Source organism: Neophocaena asiaeorientalis, unplaced genomic scaffold (assembly GCF_003031525.2).
Source record: "Neophocaena asiaeorientalis asiaeorientalis breed wild unplaced genomic scaffold, Neophocaena_asiaeorientalis_V1.1 scaffold432, whole genome shotgun sequence".
Lineage (NCBI taxonomy): Eukaryota > Metazoa > Chordata > Mammalia > Artiodactyla > Phocoenidae > Neophocaena > Neophocaena asiaeorientalis.
The window spans coordinates 2,435,490-2,460,618 of NW_020174549.1; the positions used below are offsets into that span (position 1 = coordinate 2,435,490).

General features: G+C 41.8%; 1 protein-coding gene across 2 annotated transcripts in view; it reads right to left on the bottom strand.

Annotated features, from left to right (window-relative positions):
• PALM2AKAP2 (PALM2 and AKAP2 fusion) overlaps positions 1-25,129 on the bottom strand; it is a 348,936-nt gene that overhangs the window by 188,529 nt on the left and 135,278 nt on the right. The window contains exon 7 of one of the 2 annotated variants that reach the window (XM_024757285.1): positions 15,069-15,764. In XM_024757285.1, coding sequence (XP_024613053.1) covers positions 15,069-15,764 — 696 coding nt within the window. Of the gene's footprint in view, positions 1-14,993; positions 15,765-25,129 lie in introns of those variants that run through there. The other variant, XM_024757288.1, reaches the window with a different exon arrangement.

A 25,129-nucleotide genomic window follows, 5' to 3' on the forward strand; every position in this document is an offset into this window, starting at 1 on the left:
GAAGGGTTTGACCTTGATTCTGGAAGGAAAGAATAAAAAAGCAATTCTCTGTTTTATTAAGTCGGGAGGGGGCTGGTCTTGGTGATGATGAATGCTTCTACACTTGCAATGAAGGATTTCATCACCCAGCACTGGCTTCAGAAAATCATGAGAATTCTCACTTCTTCCAACGTTCAGAGAGGAATTTTCTCCTGAGACGTGAAAAGACCTGAAACCAAACTACCCTCAGCCAACCTCAGACAACTAACCCCATTCAGCTGGAACGTCCATGACTAGCTTTTTATGTACTGCTTCTGACGTTCTTTGCATCAATGTCAATACGCCCATGCTTAGTTAACTGTCCGTGGCATTCTGCAGAGCACAGACGCTAAGTGCCTGGCCCAAAGACACAGAGCTATCAAGGAGCAGAACTGGTTTATTGATTTCAAATCCCGTTACATTGGACACCCAGCTTTGGGGCAGAAGAGAAGGACTTAGGGATGAGAAGCACGGTCATTCTGTTGCTCCATTCCTCAAGGTTCCTTTGGAGAAACCATCTAGAATAGATGGCGGTGGTGTGTGTCTGCCACACTCACCTCCCAGGAGACTCTAGATGCATATTTACCAACCCTCCAGGATTCTCTGGGTCAGGAGAGAGTGGGGCACACAGATGTCAGGCATTAGCTCCTACTAAGGTCGGTCTGTTTATATTTTTTAAAGGGAATCCAAATTCTGATTTTTAAGTCTTGGTGAGTCACTTGTTTGCCCACTGAATATCATACACAGGAAAATGGCCACTGGTTTTCCATTTTCCATTGGGCTTGGAAAGACCCCAGAGCAAAGGCAGTGATGGGGGATTTGCCCAGGGACTCCTCAGGGCCAGGCCAGGGACGCGGTGAATTGCTTGGCTTTTATGTGTTGGCTTTTAAAGGCCAGGGATTTCAGGATTTTAGGAAAAACACTCCTCAGCTTGATGTATTTCTTTCTTTTCTTTTTTAACTGTAGAGAAATACCTTTGATATTGACATCTATGTAGTAGGTCGCTCAGAATCATCTTAATGGTCATCTAGTAAAATTACTCATTTTATAGATGAGAAAGTTGGGGCCAGAAGAGGAAAAAGGACTTCAAGTCACACATGAATGACATACCTGGGACAGAGCCCAGGCCTGGGTCCCCTCACACTCTGAACGCCAATTCTATCATCTCATGTTTTTGTTTTTTTCAAAACAAATCCAAGAACTTAGAACTTAGAAAGAGAAATAAACATTTAGAAATCTATGCTAGACTGAGTCCTCTAGTTTCATCTCATTTTTCTCTTGACTTCTCTATTTCTTTTGGTTGCATTTTTTCCTACAAACTTCCTCAAATACTTTTCTTTTGTAATGGGAGAGAAAGGAGAAAGGAAAAGCAGAAAGAAAAGTCTTTAAAACATTCCTAATAGAAGCCCTACAAGGTAGGTATTATTCTCATTTTACAGAAGAGGAAACCGAGGCTTGTTGAATTGAAATAAATTGCCAAAGATTACCAAGCTGACCAAGGACAGACATGGGACTAGACTTCGATCCAGACACCAAAGCCTACATTTTTTTCTTGGTTTGCAGAGTTGAGACAAGGATTCCAGCCTGGACCCCTCCTGCCTGCTCTGGGTCCTTCTGTGCTGCGGTTTCCAGCCCTAACTGCTCATGAGAATCACTTGGAGCCATTTAATAAATGCTCCAGGCCTCACCCATACCAATTAGATCAGGATCTCTGGGGTGGAGCCCTAGTATAATTATATTTTTAAGGAAATGTTCCAGATTCTAATGTGCAGCAAGCAAGAAATGAGAACCAGAGAGGATGGTGCTTCCTGGGAGAATTCATGAACTTTTTGAGAAGATCAACTCATCCTACAGGTGGAAGTGCACCTTGTGTCAAAAACAGGCTCGTTCAGTAAAGAAGAGAAAAGAGAAGAAAGAAGGGAAAAGGGAAGGGAAGGGAAGGGTAGGGAAGGGACGGGAAAGGAAGGGAAAAGAAAAGTTGAGATTCCCTGAGTGGTTCTTTTTCCATTAAGTTCTGCTTATTTTCTAGTGCTGAGCCAGTTTTACAGCCTGCATTGACTAAGTCCCCGACTCTACAAGAGCTAACCAAGAGCTCTGCTGAGTAGGGGTCAGCTTACTAGAGCTCAGAAGAGGTGCTGAAGCTGAGGGCTGGACTGCCTTTCAGTAGAGGCAGCCATTGGGCCCCTGTGCTTGTCTACTGCCTCACTTGTCTACTGTGTCACTTGTCTACTGCGTCACTTGTCTACTGCGTCACTTTCCCACTCTATTTGGAAACTCACATCTGATTGTATAACTTTGCTCAAGTAGAGCAGGCGGAGCCCAGTTAGATCTGATCCCCATCAGTGAAAAACTGCTTATGCCAAAGACAGCTCTAGCGGGAACAGATGTTACTTTTGTTTGCTTAAATGATGGAGATCTTTACTGGAGAGTTCTAAGTTTGCTGCTGATGTATTCAATTCATTCCTGATAAAAGGAATGGCTTGTTGGGTACCTTGTATAACAGAAGAAATCTGAAGTCACCCTGACCTGGGTTTGAATCCTAGCACTGTGTTTCTGCTCTTACTTCCTGTTGCTTTGAGCAACTTTGCATTTCTCATCCTAACTTCAAAATGAGGAGCTGGGATTTGTTAAGGGAATGCAATGAAGTAAGGCAGTGCTTCCAAAATTTTCGGGGTAGATGAACATGGCATTAAATAACACAGAACCACACAGTCAGAAAATTATTACTGTTTTGATTTTCTTTCATGCCATCTGATTATATCGAAGAGATGGGGGTAAATTTTTGAGATGTCTCTAACCTGGCTATTCCTTCCTTTAACAATGAAAGAGTTGGTCTCAGGTAAACTGTATGTATTACTAGGCAACCATATGCAGCTGAAAATTAATTAATAATATTAAATAATTAAAAAAATTAATAATGCTGATTTACATTTATTTCAACAGTTACTTCTATGGCATGTGCTGCCTGCTTAAGGTAGGGCAATAAAGTTACCTTTTAGGTCAAAGAAGTGGATAAAAGAGTAAATGAGGGTCCACAGGTGGTACACACGTAGGACACAAATAATGAAGGTGATACCAAAAGTCTAAGTTTATGTAAAACTGAGTTAAAGTATGAGACAGAATCTCACATCAAGCCTCTGAGCAGAGTGAGGATTTAGTCAGTCTCCCAGAGAAAAAAGAAATGACTGAATCGGTCCTTGCACTCTGAAATAAGTTCTTTAAGAGACAGAATATGTAGACTCATATGAGTCTACATATTCTGATGGGTGGACGATGCACACTGACTGTAGGATTTATGTCACCTCCAGGTTGTCCTCAGGTTGACCTAAGAACCCTGGCCTTAAAAGGGTAGGTCTGCTGCTCGTACTTTCTATACTCAGTGACTTGGAAATAGAAAAAAAAAAGTTGGAAAATATAATTATCACCTTAAATTTTTTTAGCCTTTAGTTAAAATTTTTTAAAAAGGAAAGAAAATACTAGATCACAGTGATTTTTGATGACAAGCCATGGGAGGAAAGATCCCTATTTCATCGGTTCTTTGAAATGTCAAACTTTCTGATTATTATTCTTAGCAAGATAAGGAAGTGAACGTTAGAGAATATTACTATTCTGTGAACACATGACCTCAGGAGCATGATAAGAGACTAAGGATTAGGAGGGAAAAGAAAATCACATTTAAATTTAAATACATATGGCCTTTGCCTCTTGTTATTTTTCCTAAGAAGGGATATGAAGCACCAGAACTAGTCAACAGTTGCCTACAAAAGTTTTTGTTTATTTTTCCAGGAATGCAACTTTCAACCATGAAACATGATGCCACAAAGTTCTTAAAACATGACATGGTTCATTTAACCTAAGAAATAGAGAGTAGCTGAATCTAAATACTCTAAGTTGTTGTAGGAAATGAATTTTCTCTCGAGTTGTAAATGAGCTCACCAGCCTTAGGATAATCTATCATTATAAAGTCATGTAAGTCTTTCTGCTAAAAAGCTCAAGTATCAAATTCTGATATTGGCTTTCTGCTTATGGGCTGTTCAGAATTTTTAAATGCTTCCATCAGATTTAAGTCCAAACCCAGTGCAAAGCCTTATTATTCCGAAGGAGTTCAGGAGACTTCATCTCTGGTTCCGGCTCTGCCATTATCTCGCTATGGGTAAGTCTCATCTCAGACCCAGCCATATAATGAGTAGATTATGGTAGATTAGGGGTAACCCACAAATGCCAACAGGTGCGAGGCAGGTAATATAAACAAAGGGAGCTGGCCAAGAGTAAGGTAATAGGAAGTGGGGGTGAGGGCAGTGAGTAAGAGAGTATGATTCCCCCAAAGGGGGGCAGCCACCATCAGCTGTAGGCACCTGTCAGCCAGGAAAACAGGCCCATTGTTGACAAAGCCTCTGAAATGTCAAGAGAAGCTGGAAATCCATCTTTTAAATGGCAGTGAATTAAAAATGATTTTAAAACACGATGCAGGCAAAACCAACATAACCACAGGCCAGATGCAGCCGGTGGATAACCATTCTGTGACTTCCGCATTAGATGATCTCTTTGAGCTCCTATAGCGCTAACTTCTAAATGGCAAATTTTGGCTTTTGTGTGATGCCCATATAGTGGAGGATTTGACACTGTTTGAGAAAAGCAGGAGAGGAGCTGGGTTGTTGGAGACACAGTGTGTTCTACTGGTGGTTGCAGAAGGGTGACAGAGCCTAGATCAAGAGGCACTGGCACAGTGCCATAGAACACTGTTCCTCTTAGCTCTTATGACGGGGCAAAATAATAATGATAACAATAGTAACAACAACAAAACCTCCTGTGCTTATTCCGGGATGGACGCACCACTGCTATACGAATGGGGAAGGAAAAACTGTCAGGCAGAACAACAGGACTCCAATGAACAGATAAGAGAACAGATATGGGTGATCAGCCCTCTGCTTCCCCTTTGGGAAGGAAGTGCTGCAGAGACACCTCCCATCCTCCAGAGGGCAGTGTTATTACAGAGCGTTTGCTTGGGTAGATAAAGGTACAAGATAAGAACTGGTACCATTTTGTCTTTTTTGGGCACAGATGGCTCTGTTATCCAAATCTTTCTGTATCCAGTCTCAGCTGCATCCCCATACCACTTTCATAACAAGAGCTACGGTGTGGAAGAAAGTAAAGAGAGCTGAGCTTGAAACTTGTTCCCCAAGCCCCATCCCAATTTTTAGCTCTGCTATATTGAGCAAGGTACTTACTGTCTCCCTAACTCAGTTTCTGCATGTATGAAGGAGGATATTAGCAATGTCTACCTCATAGGGTTGATGTAATATTAAAGGAAATCCTACCTATCCAGGGGAAGTGCCTAGTTTTAAGTATGGAACTATGTTCCCTTCCAAAGTTACTTTCTCATCTAAATTCCTCTTGTTATAATTAGGGTTTATCTGCTAATCTTTTGCCCTCCATGATGGGAAATTACCCCTGGAATAGAATCATTAGATTGAACTATAGGGAACTGTCAATATTTAACATTACTGATTTACTAAATGGCGATTTCATATGGTTCAACATAATACAAAAGCAGTCACAAACCCAATGCAGGAGAAAGCAGCTTCCCTTTGACACTGGTTCTGAAACACATCTGAACAGCTTATTATGATTACATTTGGGAAAAGTAAGACCTTTAGTAGAGGAACAAACACTTTTTCATCACAAGTAAACTAACATTTGTTATCTACTTCCAGCTTACAGAGTGCTTTGTGTAAATATAATTTCCCTTAACTCACAACAACACTGGGGATGGATGTCAGCACACAGCTTTTCACACACTATTCGGAGCGTCACTGCGCGTATGCCCTAGAGTTGTGGGGTGTATAATGGTCTACCATGGTTCCAATCTGCATGTCCACACGCTAAAGAGTATTTCAATTAACAAAAAGAATAATGTCAAGAAAGCCCTGCCACTCACTGTGTAGGATGGATCAGATAAGATGGAGTTCCACAAACACTAGGATGAAGTGCATAGATGCCCAGGTACAACCCAGGTTTCAAGTGTCCAGCACTTCTGACAAGGACAAGAGGTCCTTGCACTTCCTCAGCTTTCTATTGGTTGAAACTATTGTTAATTTCAGCGTGGCAGTCTGAGGCACCATTCAAGTTTCAGTCTTGAGTTATCTTCCATGCATAAAGACACCAGAAAAAAAAAATCTACTACAGAACCCAAACAGATGGGAACTCCCCAACTGATTTATTTCATATCCTCAAAGAAAACAACTGTGACAGTTCTGCAGGTGTCATCATACCTGCCCTTTGTTCATTCTCTCTTGCAATAACTTTTTTTTTTTTTTTTTTTTTTTGCGGTACGCGGGCCTCTCACTGTTGTGACCTCTCCCGTTGCGGAGCACAGGCTCCGGACGCGCAGGCTCAGCGGCCATGGCTCATGGGCCCAGCCGCTCCGCGGCATGTAGGATCTTCCGGGAGCAAGAACCGGCGTCCCCTGCATCGGCAGGCAGACTCTCAACCACTGCGCCACCTGGGAAGCCCCGCAATAACTTTTTTATGTTTGAGTACCTACTATGTGCCAGGCTCTGTTTGAGGACAAGGGTCAGCAAACTACAAGCCCGAGGGCCAAATCTGGCCCCCACTCTGTTTCAGTAACTAAAGTTTATGGAACCTAGCCACACTCATTCATTTACATGTTGTGTATGGCTGCTTTCTGGCAGAGCTGAGTAGCTGTGACAGAAATCATGTGACCCACACAAAGCCAAAAATATTTACTCTCTGGCCATTGAGAGGAAAAGTTTGCTGACTCTATTTTAGAGAAAGAGTATACAGCATTAGAAAAGAGAAACAAAGTCCCCATGTGTCTTGAGAGGCTCCTGTTTAGAAGATCGCACTGGACGAACTCTTATTACTTAAACTAAGGGGCAGACCGAGTTTGACCTGTGGGATCAAAGTCAATGCCACTGCTGAGGGCTTATAAGGAACAAGAAAAGGGATGACAGGTGTGGAGACAGATGTGCAAGAGGGGGTTAGAGAAAGGATTAGTTAATGTGGAAACCAGCTGGAACAGGCAGGCCACAGGGATTCCCACCGAGGGGCACCCAAACCTTTGGCTGGGTTAGGTGGCATATGTATCAGAATCACCTGGAGATATCAGTAGACATGCAGGCTACTGGGCCCCACTCAGGAATCTGAATTTGAGTTCCAGAGGTGTGGTCGAGCTTCCACATTCTTAGCGGGTGCCCCCAGGTGATGCTGAAGCAGGCTCAGGTTTGAAAAGCACTGGATTAGCGTTGAGTTTTAGTGAGCAGTCGGAGGTGCTCCCCACGAGGTCTGGCCTGAAGTCCACTCATGGCAGGTGAGAAGGGGAAAGAACCGGGGCACAGACACACAGAGGTAGATGCAGTGAAAAGGCAGTTTATTGTCTATTAATACTGTACAGAGGAACAGAGAGAAGCCACAAGTACAGCATCGGCTGTCGCTGGCAGTGTTATTTCTGAAGTCGGTTTTTGTTTTGTTTTTCATCTGAAGGAGACAGAACAGTCAAAGTACACTTCAGGTTACAAAGTACAGCAGCTATAGCCCAGCAAGTCTAATTCAGAGTAAGCACAACAGGCTCCCAACCCGCCCGCAATCAACCACCAAATGGATATATTTACAGTGATGTCACTCACCCCGAGTGAGCTGCTAAAGCCAAACATTCCAATCAACAACCTACATTCACTGAAAGCTGCATCAGACACAACATTTTCTGGAACCCCTGTATGATGTTGACTCTTTTAAGTCAGGAGTTTGAGAGGAGGAAAGAATGTTCCAGAACCCCACAAAGGATAGGACTCTTTTCACTTGCCAGAATGGGATATGACAGAACTGGAGTTGGAGCCACACACAGACCAGTTGAGATCAGGCATTGCCCGGTGGTCTCTTTGTACATAAAGACTTGTTGCAAAACCAGGTGACTGGATGTCTGCCTGACCACCTCATCTTGAAACCGAGAGGTTCCCATAGTAACAAGGGGCTAGGGCACACGGCCTCTCCCTACCACCCTCAGGCAATTGCATAGTTCTTCCATTTCTGGAGTTGTTGCCATGACACTACGGTTGACAGTTGGGCCTGAATTGGGCCTGTTGGAGGGATTCTGATGATGAGAAAACTAAAATGATTTGCCTGGGAACCAGAGAGGTTATTTTTCTTGAAATGGAGAGTGTGTTTAAGACCTTGCCTTGTTGGAAAAAGGCTCTTGGTCTTTTAGGGTAGTAGAAAAAGATCCCATCCTAGGAAAAGATGCTGCTTGGAAGGAGAGTCTAACAGGAAGAGGGAGCAGATTCTTAGGCTTGACCTCTGACCTCTGGTGTCAGCCAGACAGATGAACAGGTGTGGGTGAAGATCTTCACGAACCTGAGTGTGACTGTGATGGGAACTCAAGAATCTGGCAGAAAATTGAGGAAAAAAAATCCAAGAACTCTCAAAAATTCAGTATCTCCTTTATGGGTGGATAAGGATAATTCTTTCCAGTCTCTACTTAACTCTGAAAATAGGATGCAGCCTCACTGATATTTACAAGGTCAAGAACTCCTGGTAGCTTTTATATTGTTGGTTTATACATTTATGCATATCGTGTACATTATGTAGATGGTCAGATGCTTCTGACTCACCATTTTGCATGTGTTACTCAAATGTACCATAGTGAGTGGTCCCTTAACTTCAAATGTAGCAATTACTCCTTGAATATGTGAAAGAGTTGAACTTAGATAACTGCTGGGCTTAGCTTTCGTTTAAAACAGCTCGTTTAAAACAGCTATCTCTTTCCAAAAGATCGTTCTGTATTATTAAAGGTGTGGCTCAGAGAGCTATCAAGCCATATAACAGGTTGTCTAATGACAGGTATAGAAAGCTGGATCGTACAACCTAGGACTATTGGGAAACACTGGATTTCATGCAGTGCTGGTGCCAGGGCAGGTCATGGGACCTTTGTTCATGCCCCCCAAGGTCTGGGCTAGTGCTATAGAACTCGCCAGAAAGTTACCTTAATGGAATGGAGAAATAATCAATCGAGGGTGCTCTCAAACTCAAGCTTCATAATGCATCTAAATTTCATTACAAAAATATTTTTCCTTAAAAAAATACATAAATGTAAACGATTCCATTTCTATAATCACTCCCTACTCCCATGTATATCATGCCACTCGTCTTACACTAGAATGAATGGGCACACCCCTCAGGTAAGGCTCCATCACACCATTTGAGTCCATCTCTCTCGCTTTTTCAAGCTATGCCAATTGTGCTTAAAAATATGCTCCCAGACCCAGGTAGGGGGGTCCACAAGTTCACCTCCCTTACAGTGGGAAGGACTGCAGGAGGTCACACATTGCATGAAGCCCACCCCAGGAATGTCAGAATGCGATAGTGCAGGCTCAGAAGGGAATACAAGGAAGTATTTGGTTGGTAAACATGCAGAGGCAATGCCCAAGCTCTGCCTACTTTATTCCACCTGGGCCAGACCTGCAAGGTTCTGCCTCAGGCTCCTGGGATGAAATTCACAGCTCTGAAGAGGGCTGGGTAGGGGTGGGGAAGAGAATGTTGTGTTCATACAGCTTTGGAATACAAACTGTGATTCTGAAAGGATAGAAAAGAACATAAACAGTGATGCTAAGGCAAACTTTCAAATGGCACATCAGAACTCTTTTTTTTTTTTTTTTTTTGTCATTCGTTTTGTTAACATCACAAGGCAGATACATTCTGTAAACATATATACCATACAGTACGTTAACCATAGGGGGGGGAAGAAAAAGCCACCCTGTCATTCTTTCCTTTCTGTATTTTCTGTTCTTTTACTCCAGAAGGACTGCCTGAAGTCTAGAGGGAATTTTGTGGTTCATAAGATGTACTTTTCTTTTAATAAAAATGCAATGACTTGCAAAAAAATAGCCCCAGGTGACTAGTAAGAGGCAATATGGGGAGAAGGTGAACCTGTAGAAACTTAGAAAATAGTCACAAAATATTAAAAAGTCATTAATTTCAGGAAACATTTTGTTTCCCTGCTTAGTAAAAGAGAGCACTGAAAAATTTTTACAAAAGTTAAGGCTGTCCAGATCTTTGATGCAGAAAGTTTGTGGTTCCCCAAAGATATATATTATATTTTCACATTGAAAGCAAGTTTTTTTGTGCTACAGTTCCGACCTTTTTATTTTAGACTGGAGAGGAGAGGGGACACAGAGGCCTATTTAAGTCATATAAAAATTAAGGGGTAGGGGATGAGGTTGGTCTAAGGATCCCCAGGGAAACTGCTCTTTGAAACATTCAGGATGTAATCTTTATTCTAGCCTTTTCTACATTCAAATAATAAGTATTTTGGTTTTAAAATGGAGATTTTGTCATGTGGTTTGCTGAAGCTATGAAAATAGAGACACATAACAGCATCGCGCTCCTCATAAGAGATGGATTTTTCTTTTTCCCTAGAAAATGCAGGGAAGTTTTCCTGATTAGACCAGAAGAGGTCTACACAATGAAGGCGAACTGGCAGCAGGAATCCCAGATGCCATCTTGTGCATTACTTGGAGATGTTTTGCGATATATACCATCACTCCGTGTACCTACTGGGTTGTACTATCCAATAAGACAAAAGATACCTTCTGGCTCTATCCTAATCAGTGGAGCTACATATACCTTGATTAATAAACTGAGGAGCTTCTAAAAGATTGCATATTTACACAGTTTCTGAAACTTTTAACTATGCTGAGAACTCATGGTTTCAATAATGAAGGTACATGTCGCGAAAGTACAACATAAAACTGCTCTCGCCTTGGAATGGTTTTTGTTGTAAACAAAATAACACTGCAGGAGATGAGAATATTCCCACAAGGAATGGGCCCTTTGGTGGGTTAAACTCCACAGGTGGGTTAAACTCCACAGTTGGGTCTGGTGACAAACAGAGATGGCTGAGCTTCTAGATTTTAAGTAAGAACAAAAGAAATACTCCGTGCATATTCTGTCTATGTTCATCTGTGTTTTACATTGACAGGGTTAGTTTCTTAAAAAGGAAGAACTTGTTTAGTGGTTCAGTTTTTGCCTCTATCGCCATATTCCCGCCACCTCTTTTGCTACCCACTGGTTCACTGGCATTAAATAAATGGTGTTTGTCAAGGATGTTCTGTGGTCCCTTGAAATGATGTTCTGCAGCAAGTGAAAAGAAATAAGCTGTTTTCAGACTTGGCCTCAACATTTTGCTCCAGAGACGATATCGTAACTCTAGGAAATTATATAGAGATGGTTTCCCCCTTTTATAAAAACTCGTCCCTAACCAAAATAAAAAGCCTCCTTGCATGTAGGAAAAACATTTATCACCAGAAAGTAAAAAGGACTAGGTGGGAATCTGAAGCAGATAACGCGTCATTAACATTTCAGAAAGAGTCAAAGCAAATGAACTCTAGAATTTGAGTTTTCTGAAAGCCTTTGAATAATTTTAGGAAACCATGTTTGGGGTTTAGCCAGAAAAGAATTCCCTAGCTCCTCGTCCTCTCTACTGCCAATATTGAGTGATGTCGCTGGACACTGTCAAATCACTTTTAGAGGCAAATGATTTTGCTTATATGAGGAACATAATATAATTGTGGGTAAACGAGGCACAAGGTAAAAAAAGAAAACCCCTTAATTTTGTCCTAGTGCACATTGAAGAGAAAAAAAAAAGTCAAGGGTATACAAGTCATCAAGATTTTTCAGGATATCTAAGGTTTATCATTTTAACTCTTAAAGGATCTTTAACTCCATGCCATTGAGAACCTGTTTTAAGCAAATGCAATGACCCTCTTTTCCCTCTTTCTCCTCTTTCCATTTAAAGGGTTCTGAGTATATGATTTGAAAAGGAAGTCCAACTAACCATGAGCTCAAAAATGATCAGGGTTTTGCAGCTTTATTACTGATTCTCTAATTAGTCTGGTGATGTAAGTCAATACCCTGTATTTCTGAAGGGCGTGATACCATACATAATAAAGTGTTTACAGAGACAATGCCAGTACCAGCAGGGAAGGCAGAATCTTCACAGTCACAACTCTGTTTATATTTTCACTATGAAGGGTAGTTCCTTTTCTCTGTAGATGGGATTATAGGTCTCATCCCGTAAAAGCACTGGCTGAAGCTGAACCTCCCACTGCAATAGGAAAATGAGGCAAGCTATACAAATACATACGCCATATTCAAACACACCTTCGTTTACTGTGGCCACACATCATTTTAATAAACGTAACACATCTTACTTGAAAAACCATTTAAATGATAAGCTTTACCAGTAAAAGTAGAGAGACAACTCTCATATAATTTGCTAATCCCTATACTAATTATTGATAAATGAGAGCGCATATTATCATTGGTCTTTTAAATCTCACGTGTGGTTTTGTAGTGAGAGGTAAAGACCATTTTATTCATGAGAAACTAACTCACTGATGGAAGTGTAAGTCAGGGAATGATCTGTCCTGAAAGACTCTGGTTCTGTTTATCAAAAGTACGCCCAAGGCTAAATTCTATCATTCCACTCACTAACTGTGCTTTTAAAAACTCAAACTGAATAGTCTTTTCATCCCCAAATGAGTAAAAATAGGATAAGCTATGGGAAACTTTTAGATTGTTTCTTTCTAAATAAATTATTAAAATCAGAGATTGTCCAAAACATTGAAGCTGCTTTCTTTTTCGCTGTAAATAGGTATCTCTGGAATGTCTTCTTTTTTTTTTTAACCTTTAAATTATGCTAAAATGACCATTTGCTGAGGAGCATGAAGCTGAAAGTTTATAGGCAGCAAAACCAGATATTATTTCTAGATAATAGAACAGTTTTATTCAAAAAAAGCTTCTTTGCTGAACCTGAGATTTAGAGATAATTCCCTCAGCTGTTCAAAACCAAGCCATGGATGGAATCATCTTAGAAAGTAGAACTTAGCTCGTTATTTTTTTCCTTCTTTAACTTTTTTTGGTTTATATATTGGTGATAAAATGACTTACTTTGTGCTCGTTAAAAATGTAATTATTTGGGAAAGATTAACTTTGAAAATTAAAAAATATTGGTTTTCCCCCTTTTAATTGGAATAAATATAAAGCTAAAAAATTAAAAATAATAATAGATTTAGCACTAAGATAGCTATTTAGGACAAATTGAGTTGGTTCTGTAATAAAATTCTCTCAAGGTCGCCTTACTTTTCCCTCATCTACTTTCCACAGAAGTTAAACCTGATGTAGTACATCTTACCATATGTTTTTTGAAACTAGGTTCTATGGAACGTAGATAATTTTGTGAATTATCTGCAATAATGCTATGAACATTCGGGCAAAAAACTTAAAAGATATCTCTGTTTTAAAATCAATTCAGGGCTTCCCTGGTGGCGCAGTGGTTGAGAGTCCGCCTGCTGATGTAAGGGACACGGGTTCGTGCCCCGGTCCGGGAAGATCCCACATGCCGCGGAGCGGCTGGGCCCGTGAGCCATGGCCGCTGAGCCTGTGCGTCCGGAGCCTGTGCTCCGCGACGGGAGAGGCCACAACAGTGAGAGGCCCGTGTACCACAAAAAATTAAAAAAATCAATTCAAATGTTACGGCTTTATTTCACTACTCTATTATTATTTTACTATATTGCTTCCCTTTGGTTTTATTATACCTGTGGCTCTTAGCTTTGGGGGAATGCTAAGAATTTAAAGAACTGTTCATTGTGTTCTAGATAAAAACCATCCTTTGATGTTCTGGAATCTTCAGAAGTTGAAGAAACAATGCTTGAAGAAGCTCAGCTATGTGCCACTCACTTAATCAGTATTTGTGGAATGAATTAGAATACTTAAGGTGAGAAGATAGGTCTTTCTTCATCTTTTAAACATTTTTTACATTTTAAAGTTTAATTCTGTGGGGCGGGTAAACCTACACGGTACGCGAAATATTCTCTTTCTCATGGGGACACAAAGAAAAGAGTCCAGATGGAAGGCTCTGGAATCAATGGGGCGGGTGAGATGAAGAGTTAATTCAGGAACAGCACCATCCACAATGGAGCGGAAGCATCACAGCAACCACTGTAGGTCAGAAGGACTGTTTTAGAAATATGGTCACTATAGAGAAACTCCTCAAAATGACCCCTTCGTTGAAAACAGGTGAACATGGTCAGAAAATATCCGTGAAAAAGAAAACAATATAAAAATTTACACTCTTTTTTTTTAAGAGAATAGAAGCAAGGCTCATGGGTTCACCTAACTTTGGAGATCACAGCTGATGCTCAAAACAATGCTTGTTTCATGTCCTTAGAAAGTTAAAAATGGTGCTTCTTATATAAAGGGTCCACCAGTTATGTCATAGAAAGAGAGACAGCTGCTGATGGGCAGGTTATGGAATCAGTCCCTACAATTCAGTTATGACAAGCACTGGGTTCTTTTCTTTTACATCAATTTCATTTGTTTTAACAGAAAGCCAGAGATGCACAATACTGTAACCTGGAAGCTTATATAAGGCAGCAGAAAGCATCACCCTAGATTGGACAGACTAAGTAAGGTCTACTTTTGGCTACGCTAGCAACTGGCTAGAGCCCATAGCATTTTGCCACATGAGATATAAAAGCAAGGATCCACAGCAAGGGAGGCAAGTGAGAAATCAGTGACGTGGTGATGTGTGACTACATGATAGGAACACACGACAAAATGAAACCCCCGATGCCCATGGATTCAATTCCAGTCAAGTGAATTAAGGCTACTAGATCACTGGCTGCTAGGAAGAGTCCATTCCAATCGAGCAGTAAGGAACCGATTCCCTCTTGAAGACACAAGGAAAGGTTTAGAGGAAAAGCAAGTTCTTGGAAAGAGTGAAGCACACACATGCACGTTGTCTCTGAGCTGAGGAAACTGGAGAAAAAAAAACGAAAGGGAAAAAAATAAGAGGGATCAAAGCAATCCAACTGCAAGGCAAGGCAGGTGTTTGCTTCCAGTTCACAGTATCGCAGTTAGTGGTACAGGGAGGTCTACGTAAGTGGTGGAGAGCACAAAGGCTGCCCAGAAGAAAAGGGAAGAAAGAAGTGGTCACATGACAACACAGCATTGACAGCGCTTTTTCTTTTGGGTACCTGGGGCTGGCTCCGTGGCCAGGCTTTCTTCCTTCCCTTCGGGGGATGAGGGCTCTGTGGTGTCTGAGACGGGTCTCCCGGACACCAGCTCAGCTGCGTTCCCATCAATAGTGGACACATCTGTCACCGTCTTCTCCCTCAATGACTTCTCATCGTCTTCATCAATGAGGACCAACTCAGCCTTGATGGTTTCATCATAGCCTAGCACCTTCTTCGTCTCTTCTTCATCCTCGATATTTTGGTAGCCCATGAAAATCATGGTGACGGGCTGATCCAAGTTTGCCTCCGGCCCTTCAGTGCTGGGGGCTGGAGCCTGCTGCCCTGGGTTCCCAGAAGTATGATCTTTCCTAGACTTATGGACCATTTCTAACTTGGCTTCTTTGCAGAGCATATGTTCCTTAGGGTGGCTGAGGCTCCCATCTGCAACCACAGTCCTTTCTGACACGTACCCTCCTCTTAAGCTTGATTGTCCAGCCTTCTGAATAAGCTCTTCTACATCCTTTGAGCTTAATTTGTGCACTCCGTTTTCTACTATGGTGCCTCCTGAGTGCACCTCATACACTACTTTGGTACCATCATCAAAGACTTTGACTCCTCTCTGATGGACCCCCTCTGGGCCAATGGTGGATGTAGAGAGAATCTTGGTCTCTCCTGTTTGTTTGTCTTTCTCCACATTAATTTCCATGGCGTACACAGCTTGAATGAAAACAAGAGAAAGGAAGTGCATGTTACAACAAAAAAAGCCAGTGAATGGTTAATTGCCAAACAGACAAAAAAAAGGTGCTGTGCCCTTTCTAGTCTAACTGCCAAGCATCTTAAGTGTTAGAGTGAGTGCATTGTGGACAGAGGTGGTTATATATGTGTTTTAACACAGCAGCTAAATGCACTGGGAAGACACATGTACAGAGTTACCATATCTCAATGGCGCTCACACTTCCCAGGAAGATGAGCTAAAATAAGGCCACGAGCGACTGCTGAGATCCAGTGTGACACATTACAGGGAGGCTGACAACATGCAAGTTTACCTTGATCATGAGCATACCTTAGGCTTACAGACAATTTTAAAGCCCTTGGTTAAAATGTAACCTAGTTCCAAAATCTTAAATCCCTTTAAAAAATTCTTTTACAGAGTATTCTACTGTTCTTTAGACATTTCCCTTTTCTGTAATGAAGATTACATAAAGGGTTTTGCAGGTGGCACATGGCCATCCTCTACTGTACTCTAAAAGGGGATATTTATAAAAATTGAAAGCTATGAAAGGAGTCAGATTATATGCTCTGTAAGCTTCAGTCACTTTGTTAGGTTTCTAAGATAAGAACTAGAAAAAGAACAGACTAGAGGTGGCGTCAACCCACGACACTGCAATTTGAGGACTATGCTCACAGAAAGCCTCTTTCTTCCCCCATGCACGCACTGCCAAGTTCTCGAGATTCTGCCCCATACTTCCTTCCCATCTGCCGCCTTCTTTCTGTTTTACTGCCACCACTCAATCTGAGACACTACTTCCTCTTCCCTAGATATCACAAGAGCTTCCTACATGGAAGCTTCCTACATTGGACCTTCCCAGGTCCAATCTTGGCCTCTCCAACTCATCTCAAATCCTGCTGCTGGTCTGAGCTTCCTAAGAACCAGCTCTTTCCTGTCCTGTAGACTTACATGACACTCCATAATTTCAAATCTATTACCTCAGAGACTCCCTGTGAGGCACATGGCCTGGATGGGAGGGAACTGGGCCTCAGACCCACTGAGCCAACTGTCCCCAGACACCCTTTCCCTGAATGACCCACAGATACATCAAACTCTGCAGCTGCAAAACTGAATCCATCTTCTCTCAAAACTCCCCCGTAGTCTTGGTATGAAGTAACACCAGCTCCACTACCTACCCTTTCAAGCGAGAAGCCTCAGAATCATACCTGATTTTTCCTTTTCTTCCTAATTACCCAGAGTCAAACAACTGCTGAGACTAGTTCTATTTCAGATCCATCCCCATGCATCTCCTTACCACTATCTCTATCACTACTGCCTTAGACCAGGCCCTCTTCGGCACAATTACCTGTGTTCGATTTTTAACTGCTACTTCTGTCTTTTCATCGCCAGTGGGCCAAAGACAGCTGAGGCCCCGTTTTGCATGGCCAGAGGAGCAAAGAATGGTCTTGACATTAAAAAAAAAAAAAAAAAAAAAATTAAAAAAAAAAAGGAAGGAGGGAAAGAACTTAAGAAAGAGAAAAGGAAAGAAAGAATTTAAGAGAAAAGGAAAAAAAAAAAAGATATGCAACAGAGACCATACGTGGTCCACAAAGTCTAAAATATTTATGATCTGGCCCTTCACAGAAAAAGTCAGCTGATCCCTGCTAGCCTAGGCTCCACCCTGCCCACAGAGCTACCTTACTTACAAACCTTCTGTTGGCTCCTGTGTCTGCAGAGGGTAAACACCAAACTCCTTAGCTTGGCATGTGATTACCTTTGGCATTTATCTGCAATCTTCCTTTCTTGTCTTGTCTTGCGGTCCCTCTCATTCCACAAACACCCCGGCCATAACAAAGTTCTCACTATCCCCAAGACATCCCCCCATGACTCATCCCTGTGCCTGCTGTCCCTCTGCCCAGACTGCCTTTTGTCCCTCCTCCACTGGCAGACCCTAGAGTCCTATGTCACACCTCTGCTCATCATGGCCGTTGAGCCCCTACCTCTATCTGAAGAACTACAAGTTCCCCAACTGTGTTAAAAAGATCCAAACTATCTTTCCAATCACATATTTCATTGCTTCCTTTCCCTCTAGAGCTACCAAAAAACACCATCTCACACCTAACATTTCCTGCTTTTAAGATTCCCTTCTCTTGAAAAGTCTTTCTTTTGAGTTTCTTTATATCCAAATATGACTCATCCATCGATGCCCAGGTCAACAGCGCCCTCTTCCATGAGCTTTCTTTGATCGTCCCATCTCTAAGGCATCCCTCTCTTCTCAAGATTCGCTGAACACTTCTTCTAAACCTCTCTGAAGGCACTTAACACTTTCCACGCAGTAATATAATTGTCTGTGGGAATGTTTTATTAGCTCCATAGATTCTTAGGATCCTTGAAGGCTAGTTTTTTGCCTGACATCTTTCTATGATTCCCCCTCCCTCCCAACACCTACCTTAGAACCTTTTGTAGAAAAGGTACCTGCTATACGTACCTGTGAAACAGTTGCTACTAACTGAAAAGTCTAACCTGTTGTTTTAATCTAGTCACAAATACTTTATATAATTTGACACCAATGAAAAGGTACACACAGTGATTAATGTTTGTACTGGTTAAAAAAAATAGCCAACAGTATTATTCCATCTGCTTGTGTAATAAGATACAATCTGATCACGGTTAACACTTAACTAAAAAGATTTGAAGCAAAATCCAATGCTCGATTTTTCATTGTGTCTGTTTTGAAACTTTCACTTGCTCAGCACAAAGATGTTGAGTTTCCTTAAGTGACACAATGGGAGGCCAATCAATATTTGTCATAGAGGTACATGAGATCACACAATGACGGTGATATCAAGAGAAATATCTGTTTCTGTTATTTCCTGATTTTCCACAAAATGTGTTATCAAAGAAATAGAATAGGTATTTAAAATTTTGCATGGGCTCCAAAAGCCCGTTCTTTAAATATTACATTTATATTAAAAAGCACAATTTGGGGTTAAAATCTTATGTCCTATCACTATTAACACACTCATGGGACATATTTATAAATAAGAAAGGTAATAACGATTGTCAGTTATAGATACAACACCGCAGACATCCAGTAATATATGAACCAAATGATACATTGAGCTGCAATCAATACAGAGTATGGAATAAAATATTTCTATTTTTATGTCCATATCTGATAGGATACAAATTATGAACATAGGAATCTTTAGGGATGTCCCTCTCTCACTCTGCCCACCAATGAGAATGCTGTCATTTTTGGTCCAATTTTCCCTTTTCTGTCATTATAATCCCCAACCTCATCTGGTCCTTGCCTGTTCCTAGAATCAGAGACTGGATTGAAAGGAGGGATGACGAGAAGGTCTTTGCTAGAACGGTTAAGTAGATCCATACAATAAAGAGTTGAGAAAGAAGGAGTTGAATGGAAGAGACAGTGAAAGCTGTGTGGGAGAAAGATAGGGAAGGAACATTCTGTGGCCGTGGATGATGCTTTGGAGAATTATATGTGGATGGAAGTAAAGGGAACATAAGTGCTTCTGGGTGGAGAGATGAATTGGATCCCTTTTAATATCCTTCAGGAAATATAGGTAAAGAACAGAGTTTCTTTTTAGTGGGTTTTCTTTTTTTTGTCTGTGATTTTAAGCTGTATTTTGTTAAGTGTGACATGGCTCTGGAACTGAACCACAAGTGACATGGATTCATTAGGGTTACAGATTAATAGTTACATTTATATGTTATACACTGTTCTTTCAGTATTTCTAGAATCTGAGAGCAGAACACTTTAAGACATTTTTATAATAAAAGAAACCTAGATATGGTATGCCATAAAAGACAACATCCATGTGTATTTTTTTTCCCCAGATAAGATGTTGGGCTTCAAAGGAACCACAGATTTTTAGCAGGTTTCTTCAGGTTTGGTCTCACATACCTTGTCTGCCTTCACTCTCTTCTCTAGTAAGGGGGAGCCAGGCAAACACTTCGAGAAGCTCTGGTTCACACAAAGGCAATATTTTTGTTTGTTTCCAGATTTATTGAGATATTGTTGACATATAACATATGTAAGTTTAAGATGTACAATGTGATGATTCAATATACATATATACTGCAAAATGATTACCAAAATAAGGTTAGTTAACCCCTTCACCTCCTCACATAATTGCCATTTTTAGGGCTGATAACTTTAAACTTCTACTCTCTTAAGACAATACTTAGACTTTATGGATACATATATGAGAATGTTATTAGACATTCAGAAAACCACACAGGAAGTGTGAACATTTATCTTAAATGTGTTGTTTATGAATAAGTATTTCTATTTTGCTCCAGTTCTCAACCAATAATATCCCAAATGTGAACGAGGGTGGATATGAACCAGTAGGAAAATAAGACTTACATTTTAAATTCAATATTTTGTTTACGAGGCATGCACACAATTTTTAAAACTCTTCTGCTTTTTACTCCTGCCAAGTAGCGTATACCAAAGACCTCTCCTCTCCCTTACATCATGCCCTCATCTCTAACCACAAAGAACACTCTGGAATCTGCCCTTTTCTTTCCTCAAGGCTCCCCATGCCACAGGTACACAGTGATGAGGATCGTTAAGGGCTTGTTATCTAAGCTCATCTTATTGAAAAAAAATGAGGAGGGTGGTACTGCTCAGGGGAGGAAACTTTCTGGGGAGCCCTTGAAAGAGATTTTGAAAGAGCCCCATGAACAAAAAGAAAAGTATTTGAGGAAGGACCAGGAGACAGAGAAAAAAGAAAGGAGACAGTCCAATGGACATTGCAATGATGGGATGACTGAAATTTGGAAGTACGTCTTTATAAAATGATATATTTAATTATCGCACCTGACACAAGTAAGGAGAGGGGGGCACCAACTGGCATGATTCCATTTCAGGATCGAGACAAGAGCACACAAGACAGGACTCTGCGCTCTGTAAGGACAGAACCATTCAATCACTGTTAAATTTGTCAACCCAGGCTGCTCCCAGCTCACTTCCTTTGACTCACTGTGACCAGTGCGCAGAAGAATAAGGCTGAGGGTCCACGTGTAAAGTATAAAAAGACGCCCCACTGTCGTCAGTCAGTAAGATGGGAGGTGTCGGGGGAGGGAGAAAGACAGTAAGTCTGAATTCCTATTCAAGTCACATCCCAAGTTGGGGCCTCATTTTTCCCATTTGTACAATGAAGGGTATTTTTTTTTTTTAATTGAAGTATAGTTGATTTACAATGTTGTGTTAGTTTCGGGGGAACAGCAAAGTGATTCAGTTATACAAATACATATATATACATATATACACATATATGTGTGTGTGTGTGTGTGTGTATAAATATATATATATATGGTATCCAGCTTTGCTATTCCATGGTGCCATGAACAGCCTGTGTGGCTTGTGAGTCAGTGATGTGTCAACTACTAGACGAGGGTGATAGACAGCCAGACCAGGACCACCACCCAGCGGTGAGATCACCCCCAATATAATGATCGTCAAGTAGCTGGCATTACACATGGAATGTGGAAGAGAAACAATACATATGCTTGGCTTACTAAGTGAACATACACATGTACAGTCTTACCCCTTTGAGTATATGATTATACATATACATTTGTGTTCACTCCTTCTCTTGAGGTTGGAGATATAAAATTGGCATTGTGATGTCAATAACAATGAAAATGAGGACATTGATTCAGAGTGGACCCTCCTTCTCATCCCAGAGGGCAATCTCTAACTTCAAAAACCAGTAATCAAACATTTCTTCGAATCAACTGCCTTCCCAAGACACTGTGGTTTCAACAAAAATAAGTCAGCAAGGGCGTGATGCTGAAGGACAACAAAGGCCAAAGCCAATTCTCATATCGATTTTGCTTCAGTCTTTTTGGTCAAGAAGGGCAGTTTTCAGCCTGAAAAGTGCCAGAAAGAAATTGCTAAGAGGTCATTGAAACCCAGATGAGTAGAGAAGATTGGAAAATGACAAAGCACCCACGGATACAAATGCTGTCAGTGCTTTCGGCCCTGGGCCCCAGTTCCCATATCAATGAATTTGTCTCAAGGGTTTTATATACCAGGAAAGGCGCTGGAGGCAGTGACTCAAAGTTCTGATTTTCAAAAATGAGAAGGAAGGAATTCCATAAACTACATAGAAACAGCTTGACATCAGGGCTGGCTGAATTCTAGAGTTAATTTTCCAAGAGCAGAAGCTAGGCACATTAATCTCATTTTCTTTTTTCTTCAAGGTCTCTAGGCAGATTAGGCAAATGCCAGAGATACAGCATATCTGGATCATCAGAAAGTCCCTATGTCCTTAAGTTGTCAAGGCAGAAACACGTGCCTTGAATATCAGGACGATTGCCAGAACTTGTCACTGGTTGAAGGGCCATGCCCCATAGGTGCCGAGTGACGATTCCCAAGGGCCAGGGGATCCCTAACGGCGAGCTGCAGGCCTCTGACTTTGGTTCCAACTGTTCAACGTCTTTATCAGGGAAATGATGATAAATAATGCAAGTGTGCTTTTCAGATCTGAGACGATAATTAACTGAGAGGAAAAGTTAGTGTCTTCGGAGCCACAATCGCAAGCTGTAAAAACCCGGACAACAGAGAAGACAGTTTTCTCCTTTCAGAACTGTTAAACCCTTTATTCAAATGAAATCTAATGCAGAAATACAATATGGAAACACAAGCGCCGGGGAGCTGCTGTGCTTGAAATGGGAGAGAACACCAGGGACCTGACTGCCAAGTCCCCTCACCTCAAGCCCTCCCCACCTTCCGGAGGCTCCTCAGTGACCCCAGGCCCCCCGACACTCCCGAGGGACACTTTAACAAGAAGAAATTTAATAGTCAAATGAAATCTCCTAAGGCCGACAGGTGCATAGCTCATCCTTACTTTTGCCTCTCGAGATTAGAAATAAAGGATTTTGTGGGTTCTTCTGCACGTGATAAGGTGAAACAGTATGGGTGCAGTTGTGGGGAACAGACCGCTCGTCGCCACTGAAATGATTCTGGAGTGATGAGTCCACTGGACAAAGGAAAGGAGGCCCAGTAGTGGCACATGTCACATACCTCTGAGGCTTTACCTTAGAGCCCGAAGCTGGAAGGCTATGATGGCAACCAAGTGAGTCGCATGGTCTGTGGCATCAAGCCCCGCTCTGTGGGGTGACAGGCTCAGCCCAAGAGTGCGCACGCTTGGCAGCTCTGAGCCTCGTACTTCAGAGACAAAGCGGGGAGCGTTCAGAGGGGAGGGACACGCATGGCAGAGGGTGTCAAAGCAACCTCATCATCTCAGGACCCACTGAAGAAACCGGGGCTGTGGGTATTAAGGGGACGGAAAGTGAGGACCTGGGAAAGACAGGACCTGACTGCCATTTTCAACTACTTACAGGGAAATCAGAACTTAGGTTTGTTCTGAGGGGCTCCAGAGGGCAGGATAAGGACCAATGGGTAGAAGATGAAGGCAGCAGACTAATGAGAGTTCCATCAGAGGAAGCACTTCCCAATTGTCAGAACCAATTATAGACAGGATGGGCCACCTGGAGGGAGACCCAGTCTCATGGTGGGTGACTGTGGTTTTTGAGGGCCTCTTTGCAGGGCTTCTATCCCCTGGATTCCATGTTTGAATGAGGGATTGGAATAGATGCTTCCTGAATCTGCAAAGCAATGATTCTAAATAAATTCCCATTTATACAGAGTCTAAAACCTCCCAAACTCCAAACAATCGGATATTTGTCATAATACTGAGTAATGACTGGTGACATTTACTAAAATGGCCCTAAGACTGCACAAATTTCCAAAAGGACGTTCCTAAAGCAAGATGGATTATATCTAGGAGAAAGAATTCCATTAATGGTGAGTGCCATTCACGCTCTGAGTAGTCACTGTTAGCCATAACTGACAATTAATCTGGCTGTTCTACTTCAAAAACAGCCTGGGCAACGCAGTTAACCACATCAAAGGCAATTCCTTTCAAGACTCTGCGTATTTCCACAGGAGATACATTTATGCAAATTAGTTCTTAACTAATAAACAAAAGTACATGTAAGCTTATTTTTTTTACTTTTTTTTTTTTTTTTTTGCGGTACATGGGCCTCTCACTGTTGTGGCCTCTACCATTGCGGAGCACAGGCTCCAGACGCGCAGGCTCAGCGGCCATGGCTCACGGGCCCAGCCGCTCCGCGGCATGTGGGATCTTCCCAGACCGGGGCACGAACCCGTGTCCCCTGCATCGGCAGGCGGACTCTCAACCACTGCGCCACCAGGGAAGCCCTAAGCTTATTTTTTAGAAGATTTTGAGCACATAATACTTCTTAAAAAACGCCTTTGCTACTCGGATCTTTATGTTTTTACAGTATCTCTGAAGACGAAGGATGCTAGCTGGTAACGGTATGTGCATTCTTATGCACACAGCACTACAATCCCAGCACCAGAACACTCTTGAACTTTACATTGCTTGTCTACCAATCCTTTTCATCTCTCTTAAAAATCAGTCCCCACACACTGCCCCTCCCCCACCTCCACGAGCCGATCCAGCTCACACACTGCCCCTCCCCCACCTCCACGAGCCGATCCATTAGCTGGGTCATACTGCATGTCCTGTGAGGTGCAGAAACATGTGGAAAGGGGCTGCAAAGCTGTTTACGCACAGCTATTGGGAACTACCAATACTAATAACAAGCAGGGAGGTATGTGACTTTTGAAGAGTTATTATCCCCAGCTGGTCTCAGAAGTGCATTTTGGAGCATTTAAAAGAATCCACAGCTTAAGTCACTGCCAATGGTTCCTTTGTAGCATGACTGTAGGCTGCAAGTCTGGCTTATCCTTGAACTATCCGGGGATCTGTTGGCCTGGCCTGGGTTTGACCAGACACAATTTACAGTCCTCCCTGCCTCCCCCCACCCCAACTCTAGAACCTCGTGAGTCTGTATGTAAAAGTAACACGATGCTAGGATGTTTACAGAGACACTCGGTAGACACTGAAATTTAGCCAGTGTGCGTGACAATTATGTCAATACCTGCTTGCCCTTTTATTTTACTTTTATATTAAAATAAGGAGGGACTATTTGCTTCATAAAATATTCAGGTTGGCCTGTACAAAGGATTTCCTCTGACTCAACGGTCCATGATTATTTTGTCTTATAAAAGGTGTCCTTAGGTGACTTATTTTAAACATAAATTTACCTAGATTATGTAAAGCATAATCTGATGTTCAGATTCAAGTTCACCTACATTGTCACGAACTGTACAACCTTGGCAGTTCATTTTTCCATTCAACCCCGGCCCTCAGTGCAATTCTGTGAAGAGCAAAAAGATCGGTATAGAGATTTATTGTTCACGGCTGTCCAGTTCTGATTTCCGAGGCACGTTCGCATTGAACAGAGG